The 12081-nt window shown below is 35.0% G+C and overlaps 1 protein-coding gene across 2 annotated transcripts in view; it reads left to right on the forward strand.

Moving 5' to 3' along the window:
• The first annotated feature begins 8081 nt into the window (after nucleotides 1-8081).
• Nucleotides 8082-12081, forward strand: part of LOC140756399 (solute carrier family 2, facilitated glucose transporter member 8) — a 71510-nt gene continuing 67510 nt past the window's right edge. Inside the window, exon 1 of one of the 2 annotated variants that reach the window (XM_073091878.1) lies at nucleotides 8082-8135. In XM_073091878.1, the coding sequence (XP_072947979.1) occupies nucleotides 8128-8135 (8 nt within the window). In that variant the 5' untranslated portion in view covers nucleotides 8082-8127. Of the gene's footprint in view, nucleotides 8381-12081 lie in introns of both variants that reach the window. The other variant, XM_073091877.1, reaches the window with a different exon arrangement.

Raw genomic sequence — 12081 nt, forward strand, 5'->3', positions numbered from 1 at the left:
CACCACCGCCACATCTATTTCTGCCTCATAACAGCAGTGTTAGGCGCTGCTGTGTTCTGTTTTGAAGGGTGTGGTAAGTGAGACATACTTTTCCGAGACGTTTCAGCTTAGTCCTCAGGGGTAGCGGCGCATCTGTGGCCGACCTCAGGTAGGAATATCTAATCCTATCTGGGATTGATTACAGATGTCCATGGGCGGCAGTAGCCACTTACCTTCAGGTGGACAGCGTTCTCGTCTGCTACTCCTATATTATAAAAAAAAACTTTTCAATCGGAGGGTCCGAGATACTTATCCGAGGCGTTCTAGCTTAGCCCTCAAGGGTTGCCTTATCTAAGGTTGATTACAGTAGCCACTTAGTATCAAGTAGGCTGCATGCCTACTTAAATATTGTAAAAAAGGTGTGACGATAGTACTATAGTCATACCTTAAAAAGGCTAGCTTTCCTATTTTTCTACCTTAAAACCTAAAGCTAACACAATTTGTAACAAAACTACCTGACCGACGAAGTTAGCGCCAGTAAATAGTTTCCGAACTAAATTCCAACTATATAGTTTGCGTCCAAACTTATGTTGGTTAGCCACGGAACCCTTCTATATAGAAAACTACTGAATTTATACAAATTGTGTAAGGGCAGAAGATAATTTTGTTGACTTAAACACTTTTATTTTTTGTTACATACGTTTTGGTATAATTTGTAAGAGACAAAATATTAATGTTAAAAAGATGTCCAAAATTACAAACACTGTTTCTTCAAAAAACTGATTGCAAAGTTTCAAATTAATCAGAGTTGTGGAAATTGGTGAAAATTGAGCTCAAAGATTCCGTTACATACATACATACATACATACATAGATACAACCCAAGCTATTAAAAGCGTGTTAATAATAAAAAAAATGTTTCACGGATTTTTTAAAAATAAGTGTGCTAAGAATAATCTGACTAATAAATTAGTTTTATATAAGACCTCTCAACATGTCCACGTTTAGGTCCATGACCAGGAACCATAAGGTCTAATTTGGAAAGCTCTTTTACCACACTCTTCGAAGCAGAACACAACAGCGCGTAAATTTGCTAAAATAAACCGTTATAATGAGATATTTTTAATAAATCTTTCCACTATAAGTCAATCATGCCTCTCCCCTTGCCTCATCTAAACTCCCTCCCATCTGTCACCACGCCTCACCACATTAAGGCATCTCAGCACTGCTTCGTAACACATTAAAGCATCTCACAACTGTTCTATTACCATATACTGCGTGACGGTAGCATCTGCTGCGTCAAACCACGAAAAGATCCAAAAACTTCTTAATACCTATATAATTTTTACATAAGGTAAACCAATCTTTAAAACTAAGATTATATCTTTTCCGCTACATGCCGTAGAGAAATTTTGCCAATTAACTTGATAATTAAAGTGGCGGCAATCAACCCCTTCGTTAATAGGGGTTGGATATTACAGGGTGAATATTCGTAAGACGTGGGTGGTATAACTGAAGATATAGATAGATATAAAGATATAAATACATTTTACCTGTAACAATATTAGACGCTTAAAGGCCTTTTTACTCGCTTTATATTAGCTTCACTTGTATGTTTGTCAGTGAGTAACTCCGTTATTCGGTAGAAAGAGATCAACATACATCCTTATAATTATGATATTTTCGTGCTTTTGAAAATATCAAAGTGTTGGTCCTTCTGCTCATGTCTATCAGTAAAATATTTATAACTATCGAGAGTGTGCACCCCACGCTTTTTTACAATTAAATATATCTTTTTTTGTTGTTAATATAATTTTTCATTAAATTTTTTTCTAAGTTTTGCTACGGTGATACCTCTGCCACGGGGTCGTCAATTCACTTCATAAGTCATCAGTTATAATCCTTTTTGGCCAATATAGGAGTAGCAGACGAGCATGCAGTCCACCTAGTCTAGTTCCAGATAAAGTTAGATATTCCTACCTGAGGTCGGCCACAGATGCGCCGCTACCCCTGCGGACTAAGCTGAAACCCCTCGGAAAAGTATAAATGTAAGTAAAGTATGTCTCTATCTCTATTTCAAAAATTATTACTTACTTTGCTTTGTACAAGTTTTTTTAAATAAAAAGTCACATAACAATTGACATTAAGCCCCACGCTTTCATGTCATCATTTTACACAAAAACCTTTAATGCAATTATTATTACAATTTAATAGTAATAATAAAATGTAACAATAAATTTATCAGTACTTACAATATTGTTTTTACGCGACTGCTAAGTAAGGTTGTTTTTTACCCGACTGCCAAGGAAGGGTTATGTTTTTCGCGCGTATCTTGTATGTTTGTCTTTCTTTATTTGATCCGATCTAACAAACGGCTGGATGAATTTTAACAGTTAAGGTGTCATTATATTTGTCTCAATGACCCAAGTGTCCTTATATAGGTGTTAGTAAAAAAAAATCAAAATGGCGGATATTTGGCGCGAAATAGTAACTCATTTAAAAAAATAAGTTAACCGAACCTATCGAGTAGGGTACTAAATGAAAGGAAATTAAACGGAGATTATAAAAACATATTTGTATATATATAAAACAGCAAAGTGACTGACTGACTGACTAACTAACAGACTTTTTCATTTTTCATAAATCAACGTACAGCCTAAACCAAGGACCTTAAAGTTCTGAAATTTTGCACATAGGTTCTCTATATAGCGTGAATAAGTACTAAGAAAGGCCTTTTGGAAATTCTACCCTTAAGAGGGTAAAATAGGGGAAAACAGTTTTTTTGAAATCCTTTAATTTTGAAGCAACTACTATAAAATTTTGTATTTGGCTTTCTGGATAGGAACAAGGACGCACTTATTTATCCCCCTCCGAAAAATCAACCTCGTAGAGGGTAAAATAAGGGTTAAAAGTTCATTTGATTAATCGTCAATTTTGAAGCAAACACTATGAAATTTTGTATCAGGCTTGTTGGATAAAAATAATGAAATACTACTTCTAACAAGGTAAAACAAGTAATTAATTTAAAAAATCAAAAACCCGACTGCACCAAAAAGGCTGAAGTAGAATTTCCAAAAGCAGTGAAATAGGCATTTCATTATTTTTATCCAGAAAGCCAAATACAAAGTTTCATAGTAGGAGTCTGCTTCAAAAACAAAAGATGTTCAAACAATATTATCCTATTTTATCCTCGTAGTGTTCATTTACGCTATATAAAGAACCTATGTGTAAAATTCCAGCACGCTTAAGTTCAGCGGTTTCCCTTTGCGTTGATCTCTGGCACAGCAACTCACTCATCTAGTCAGACAGTCATCTCGATGTGTATATACGAGTATATATGTACTAGCTGACCCGGCAAACGTTGTGTTACCATATAAATAAAAAAATGTTAAGGATGAACAACCCTTATCACTTAGGTGTAAAAAAAATAGATAGTGGCCGATTCTCAGACCTACTGAATATGTATATAAAATTTGGTGAAAATCGGTGAAGCCGTTTCGGAGGAGTACGGTAACTAACACGAGAATTGTATATATAAGATATATTATATAATGTATGTGTAATCTCCTCTTAATTTCCTTTATTTTGACACCCTACTCGATAGGTTTGGTTAACTTTTTTTAAAACATGTTACTATTTTGTGAAAAAAATCACCATTTACGGTCTATAAAATATATAACTTCAGTAAATCAAAGTTTCGGTCATTATTTTACCTCGTTAGAGGTAGCATTTCATTATTTTTATCCAACAAGCCTGATACAAAATGTCATAGTGTTTGCTTCAAAATTGACGATTGTTCAAATGCACTTTTAACCCTTATTTTACCCTCTACGGGGTTGATTTTTCGGAGGGGGATAAATAAGTGCGTCCTTGTTCCTATCCAGAAAGCCAAATACAAAATTTTATAGTAGTTGCTTCAAAATTAAAGGATTTCAAAAAAACTGATTTCCCCTATTTTACCCTCTTAAGGGTAGAATTTCCAAAAGGCCTTTCTTAGTACTTATTCAAGCTATATAGAGAAGCTGTGTGCAAAATTTCAGAACTGTAAGGTCTTTGGTTTAGGCTGTACGTTGATTTCTGAAAAATGAAAAAGTCATTTAGTTAGTCAGTCAGTCAGTCACCTTACTGTTTTATATATATACAAATATGTTTTTATAATCTCCGTTTAATTTCCTTTCATTTGATACCCTACTCGATAGGTTCGGTTAACTTTTTTTTTTAAATGTGTTACTATTTCGCGCCAAAAATCCGCCATTTTGTTTTTTTTTTACTAACACCTATCTAAGGACACTCGGGTCATTGAGACAAATAGAATGACACTTTAACTGTTGAAATTCATCCAGCCGTTTGTTAGATCGGATCAAATAAAGAAAGACAAACATACAAGATACGCGCGAAAAACATAACCCTTCCTTGGCAGTCGGGTAATAATGACCGAAACTTTGATTTACTGAATTTATATATCTTATAGACCGTAAATGGTGGATTTTTTCGCGAAATACGAGTAGTAACACGTTTTAAAAAAAGTTAACCAAACCTATCGAGTAGGGTGTCAAAAGAAAGGAAATTAAGAGGAGATTACACATACAATATATAATATATCTCATATATAAAATTCCCATGTTAGTTACCGTACTCCTCCGAAACGGCTTCACCGATTTTCACCAAATTTTATATACATAGGTCTTCAAGACTTCAGTAGGTCTGAGAATCGGCCACTATCTATTTTTTTTCCCCCTAAGTGATAAGGGTTGTTCACCCTAACATTTTTTTATTATATGGCAACACAACGTTTGCCGGGTCAGCTAGTACATAAATACTCCTATATACACATCGAGATGACTGTCTGACTAAAGTCTGAGTGAGTTGCTGTGCCAGAGATCAACGCAAAGGGAAACCGCTGAACTTAAGCGTGCTGGAATTTTAGACATAAGTTATTTATATAGCGTACTTAAATAAGAACTACGAGGATAAAATAGGATAATATGGTTTGAACATCTTTTGTTTTTGAAGCAGACAGCTACTATGAAACTTTGTATTTGGCTTTTTGGATAAATATAATGAAATGCCTATTTCACTGCTTTTGGAAATTCTACTTCAGCCTTTTTGATGCAGTCGGGTTTTTTAATTTTTTAAATTAATTACTTGTTTTAGAACTTGAACGTTTTTCTATTTTACTCATACTTAAAAAGAACTTTATATTGTTCCTCCCACAATCCCCCAGGGGATCATGACAAATGCTTTGAAATCACTATTATACCTAATAGTGACTTGGGCGGTGAAATTGGGCGAACATTGACATTTAATAGCAAAAGCGTGGGATAGTGCGTAGGAGCTTTATACAAACACTGAAATGAAAGCGTTATTTGATTTATCACTATCAATTGTTTATCTGCAGTTTGATAGTAATTGTTTATTTGTGAGGTATTATAGGGTTAATTCTATACACGTGGACTGAGACATATTGTTAATATTGAAAGGTGGTAGGACCAGTGTTTTTAAGATTTCTCACAATAACAGTTTTCAAAGGTATATGCAGTCTACCAATTCGCACTTGTCCAGCGGTGTGGTCTATGGCCTAATCCTTTTTATACTGAGAGAAGATCCGTGTCCAGCAGTGGGACAGTAAAGTCGTTTGTCCACTGCACCGTCACCGAGCTGATACCGAGAACGAGATTATTTTGGGGCCGATTTTAATATGTCGTGACGGCGATAGTTTGTCCACCGCCACCGATATCGGCGGTTTATTTTGTTCCTGCTGTCACGCGTGTGACGGCAGTGTATGGACAAGATCCAATGTGTTTTACATCGCCGGCACATCGGCCCGTCAAAATCTCGGTGCCGATCTAGCGGTCTCGCCGATCTACTCGAAATATCGGCGGCCGGGATGACGGTGCTCGGGTGACGGTCACCATTTCTGCCTTATAACAGGAGTGTTGACCACTGTTGTGTTCTGGTTTGAAGGAAGACATACTTACCGAGGCGTTTCAGCTTAGTCCTCAGGGGTTGGTATGCATCTGTTTCCAAGGTCAGGTAGGGGGTAATATTATCTGCGGAACAATGCTACTAACGTACCCGTGGTCCCGACAAAGGGCGTACAGAGGAACACCGTGGAGTTTTAGCCGGTAGGAGTCCGGCATATCCTCTCAGCTGCCCCCGCAACTGAGAGGAACCCATGACGGGTTTCCCTACGAAAAAAAAATAAAGGGGGTAATGTTATTGGACGTTGGTTACATGCCACTTAAGAATACTTTTGCTAATAATAACGTAGTTTACGTTTGCTAATAATAAACTAATAAAAAAATAAAAGTTTTAACTACCGCCACCTCTGTTTCTACCGTGAAGTAGTTATATTTCAGTAGAAGGGTACATACCAGCTGACTTGCTTATGAGTCTAGTATAGTCTTAGTGACAACGCATTCAATGATTGGCTTCAGATTTTATTTGAAGTTGATTATGTCCATGACAATAATCACTTACCATCAGATGGACTGCGCGGTCGTTAGCTACTTCTATCTAATAAAAAATTGAAAAAAAAAAAAACAGATGACACAATTCAAAACCAATGATTGACGACAACAATGAAACGAATACTAAAAGACTATTCTGAGTAAACCCCCAACTTAATACACCCTTATTTTAAGGGCAATAAAGGTGCGTTTCCTCAATTATTAAAGCCCCATCATCTTATTATCCGACCAAAATGAAAATATAGAATTAAGAGGCAATTGGAATTCTTTTGAGCGGTTATTAAACTTGGCCGTCTAATATGGACCTTTCTCCTGAAGCTTGTTGTGTTGCCACCATATAGAATATTTTCCTTGGGTTAATATTTTTGGTGGTAAATTTGATGTATGATAGGTATGTAGAGGATAACGCCATCTATTAGCAACGTATTAAGTGTTACTTTTTAAAAGCGTTTATCAATTTAACCTAACTTACATTACTATTAAGTTAACTTAAATTACTGTACTACTGTAAATTGTACTGTTATTACATGCAATGTACATATGTATGTTTGGGTCAAATTTCGAAAGTAAAATTTGGCCTACTTCTCGGTATACGATTGAGCTGAAATTTTGCGTATTATAAATCGAATGATAATGCAATATTATCAGGACATGGACCTGATATTATTACGGCATAATCCAATCTAATTATGGATGTTAATTATAGGATCTTTGTAAATTACGTAATCACATCGAGTTTGGGCAAGTTTACCAACTTTCATTCACATAGGTGCACGTCCATCATTAAATCTTAGAATGATGAGGGATAGGGGAGGGAGAGGAATGCCGGAAGTTTTCATACTATAAAAATTTAACAAAATTTATATTAAAACATGCTTCATGATAATTCTTGTAAAAATATTTCTTGTTTTATGTAAACAATATTTATTTTTTGCCGAAAAAAAGGGGAGAATATTAATCTGGCAACACTACTAACAACTGTTGCTGAGCGGGAGGGCGCTACGTCTCGCGCGCTACAATTGCAAATTATATAGAGCTGCTACGTAGAGCCCTTTTATTACTCGCATTAGCAGCTCTTGTGTTATTTACTAGTTATGCGATTCATATATTACGTGTTGTATCCACTAAAAAATATAGACCATGTTACAAATACAAAAGTTTTCCCTATGATTTTTTATCGTAATTGGTGAAGGCTTTTCTAAGAATTTGTTATGGAGATTTTTAACTGACTGCGAAGGGTAAAAACCTGTTCAGTGGCTACTGCCGCCCATGCACATCTGTAATCAAGCCCAGATAAGATTAGGTTACTACCTGAGGTCGACAGATGCACCGCTACCCCCGAGGATTAAGCTGGAATACCTTAGAAAACTATGTATCTCTTACCGAGCAGCCGGAGTCGAACGAGGGAAAGTTGTAGCACCCTTGCTACAACCTTCAAACTAAATATATAAAAACCAACTATAGCATTCATCAAGACCCTTTATTTTCCTTCCATCCGACACCGAGCCCTACTATTTATTTTTAACACGTCCTTAACAAATAACATTACAAGATCAAAAGCCTAAACGAAAAATACGTTGTAACAACTCTACGTATATACCGTAAAAGCCCTAAGGTTTGGCTCAGTACGCCCCGAGCTTTAGCGGCGAGTGGTTGTGCCAGCCTGGGCCACGCGTGAAATGCACAGGTATGTGAAACCATAACACACGTGGTGACTTAAAATTGTGTTAAAAGTACCAGGGCGCTATAAACCAAAGGTGGTTCGGTCACAGTGTACTGTTTCGAAACCTCGCATGAATCGGGTGTCACGTTTGTTCAGAAGATCCGATGATGGAAACCTCTCGGGGCTAACTAGATCTTCGATAGCTGTTTTTCCAAGATTTTCTTGTACAATTTCTTCGAGATGTCTAACCATGAAAATCTATTAAACCGGTATGTTTATCTTAATTTATTTTATATTAATTTTAATATAAAACACTTAAAATACATTCATAACAATATAGTTTGACAATAAACATGAGAAAGAGATGTAGACAAAAATACGTTTACTTTTCGATTTATTCGATACGATTCGTTTCCAAAAAAATACTTTTAAAAGGAATTAAATACATGCGTATAAATATTTACGTGTTTTAAACACATGCAATAATAATCCAAACAAATTATAATTAATAATTGTAAATTATGCAATTGCATAGTTTTACCAATTTACAAAATTATAATTCATAAATACAACAATATTACTGGAATGAAGAAGGAAGTTTAAATAATTCGCCAAGTACAAGTCGAACTCGCAAATGGAGGTTTCCGTACCACCAAATGTTCATTATGTTTTACTTATTTTTATTCATTTTATTATTTTAAACATTACTTAGTTATATGACACAACAATAGATGGCGTTGGGGTGATGGTGAATGATACATAAATAACGTATTATAAAATTAAAATAACTACATTAAAATATGTTTTATGGTTCTTATTTGTATTTATTATAATACCAGTTATACTAGTAAACGGATTGTAAAAATTTCTACCGTCTTCCTAGTACGGTTTACCAGTTAGATCGAAAAATGCCGAAAAAATCGGGTATGTTGTATGGAGACCCCTATAATATTCAACTTTATTTTATTTTTAGTAGGTATGTGTTGTTATAGCGGCCACCGTTATGCATCCTCTATAAATATAAGTTTCATGTATCTATCTCAGCCTTGTGACAGACGGACAGACGGACAGACAGCGAAGTCTTAGTAATAGGGTTCCGTTTTTATCCTTTGGGTACGGACCCCTAAAAACGTATGTATGTATTATTATAATTCCAGGATTATGCTTCATAATCCGTTTCCAAATAATAACCAACATAATTAAACGTTAAAAAAGAATAAACATCAGTATTTGTGAACATGTATTGAATATGCATTATTATAATACTGTTACTGCCCTATTATTTATAACTATATTTTTTACGCATTGCATTTGACTCTCGTATCTCGTATCACCAGGCAAAATGTATTACATTTTCTACAACGTATTTTGACATCGTACGTTAAGGCGAAATGCATTCTTTTTTTATAATATAGGAGTAGCAGACGATCATGCAGTCTACCTGATGGTAAGTGGCTACTGCCGCCCATGGATATCTGTAATCAACCGCAGATAGGATTAGATATTCCTACCTAAAGTCGGCCACAGATGCGCCGCTACCCCTGAGGACTAAGCTGGAACGCGTCGGAAAAGTCTGTCTCCCTTACCACACCCTTCAAACCGGAACACAGCAGCGCCTAACACTCCTGTTATTAGGTAGAAATAGGTGTGGCGGTGGTGCCGCCGGAGTCGAATCACAAAGGGTTCTACCACCTTCAATTCTATTTGCGACAACGCATTTTAACATCCCATCTTAAGACAAAATGTGTTACACTTGCCACAACGCATTTTGACATCACATCTCAAGGCAAATGCATTACATTTACTACAACGCATTTTGACATTGCATCTTGAGGCAAAATGGTTTATATATAGCAAGACGTCACTCAAACAGGAGGTTAGGAACATATTAATTGAAAACTATGGTATTACTTAAATTATTTATAAACTTATTCATATGTATTATATATATATATCTATTGCCTACTTGTTACAAAATACACACATACACATTCACACTCACATACATATACACACTATACGTACATACTTATACACACACATTTATGTATATTAATATAGCTTTGGTGGTTGTTAATAAATTAAAAATAGTAACTAGTGTTAATAAGTGATCGTACTTTATTATTATTTGAAATACTCATAAAATGTAAATCCTTAATTGGCTGTTAGTAGATTAAGCATGAAAAAATTGTACAATACTTTAAGAGATGTGGATTTTGTTAATAAATAAAATAAAAAAAAAAAAAATATTTACTACAACGCATTTTGAAATCGCATCTTGAGGCAAAATGCTTTATATTTACTACAACGCATTTTGACATTGCATCTTGAGGCAAAATGCTTTATATTTACTACAACGCATTTTGACAAATTATTTATTTGTTGTAGCAAATAAAACGCATTTAGGCATCGCATTTTAGAACAAGATCCGTTCAGATTTACTCTTTGAGTACGGGACCCTAAAATGCAATTAGTATGCTCTAAAATATTACTCATCAATGAATCATCATTATCAAATATCAATGAATAATTATAACCTGCAGGTTATTTTAATTGCTATACTGATTTCAAAAATAAAAATCTCCGGTAATAAACGCTAACAGTTAGCTGGTAATTACTCGCTCAATTCACGGGTAAACATTGCTTGGTCGAACGAGAAAAGATAATGAAAATCGCAATCAAATCATCAGAGACCAAACGACCGGTAATAATGATTGCTCAGGAAAATATAACTAATGATCGTTAATAATGATTGCTCAGGAAAATACTAATGATCGTTAATAAATAATGATCGCTCGGGAATAAAATGAAACTCCTATTACAAACTTTAATGCACTTGGTGTCGTAAGCGATAAATACTTTTCCGATGCGTCCCAAGTTAGTCCTCGGGGATAGCGATGCATCTGTAGTCAATCTCAAGTAGGAATCTAATCTTATCTGGGGTTGATTACAGATGTCCATGGGCGGTAGCACCACCATTTCCTATATTATAAACTTATATATCTCTTTATGATTTAAATCTAGATTACCTAGTTTAATAACTCAGAAAATATTATAAAAATAATAATATTTTAATCACTTTAATAATTTTAAACTGACAGCATGCTCTATACTAGAGCCTTGTAATTAGTCCAAAATACAATTACATACTCTACATGAATTGTAGGATAATTGTACACATATGTGTGTGTTAATGACTGTCCGTGTGTAAACATCGGTAATGAAATGGAAAGTAAAGTGACGTGGAATGGCATTTCACGGAAGTCCCACGAGTTGTATGGAAATTGGAAATAAAGTTATACTTTTATAACTCTACTGTAAATTAGATGTCGGGAGCACATTGTAGGGAGTTAGATCTTTTTGAAATGTTAGGGAACAAAACAAAAATTTTCAAAAGGTAGGATTTTTTTGCTGACTAATTTGTATAAGGACTGACAACCATGTATTTCCCCATGACTATGACGCATGCAACTACCCGTGAGTTGCATATTAAAATGTCTCAATTCCACTATGCCTATCTTAAATCATATAAGAATCGACACAAATCCGCGTTACTTCGAACGCCTTCCTTAAATACACTTTTCTTGTCACGCGTAATTACGCCCGCGCGTATTTAAGCCGCACGCATTATATTTGCATCCTTTCATGTCACACGCACACGCATACGGTTTGTGAAGTGATTGTAGCAAGTTAATTCATGCGTGCACGTAGGAGACGCGTGCGGGTTTAAACACGTGTGACAAGAAAGCTCTCAAAGCTATCAACTAAAGCTATATAAATAGCCCATATTGAGCCTTATTATACATATTGAATTAATTATACTTACATTAATAAATTAATTTAATCCCATATGAATTCTAAACAGAGTAATTTCCGGAATTTAATTCATAGTAATTTAGTTTCAATTAATTTAACTAATTCAGTATTATTCAGTGATTGTAATTCAAACGGAATCCATCAGATTTAGGCC

Source organism: Epargyreus clarus, unplaced genomic scaffold, assembly GCF_041222505.1.
Source record: "Epargyreus clarus isolate Ecla_fem2 unplaced genomic scaffold, WU_Ecla_fem_2.2 ptg000035l, whole genome shotgun sequence".
NCBI lineage: Eukaryota > Metazoa > Arthropoda > Insecta > Lepidoptera > Hesperiidae > Epargyreus > Epargyreus clarus.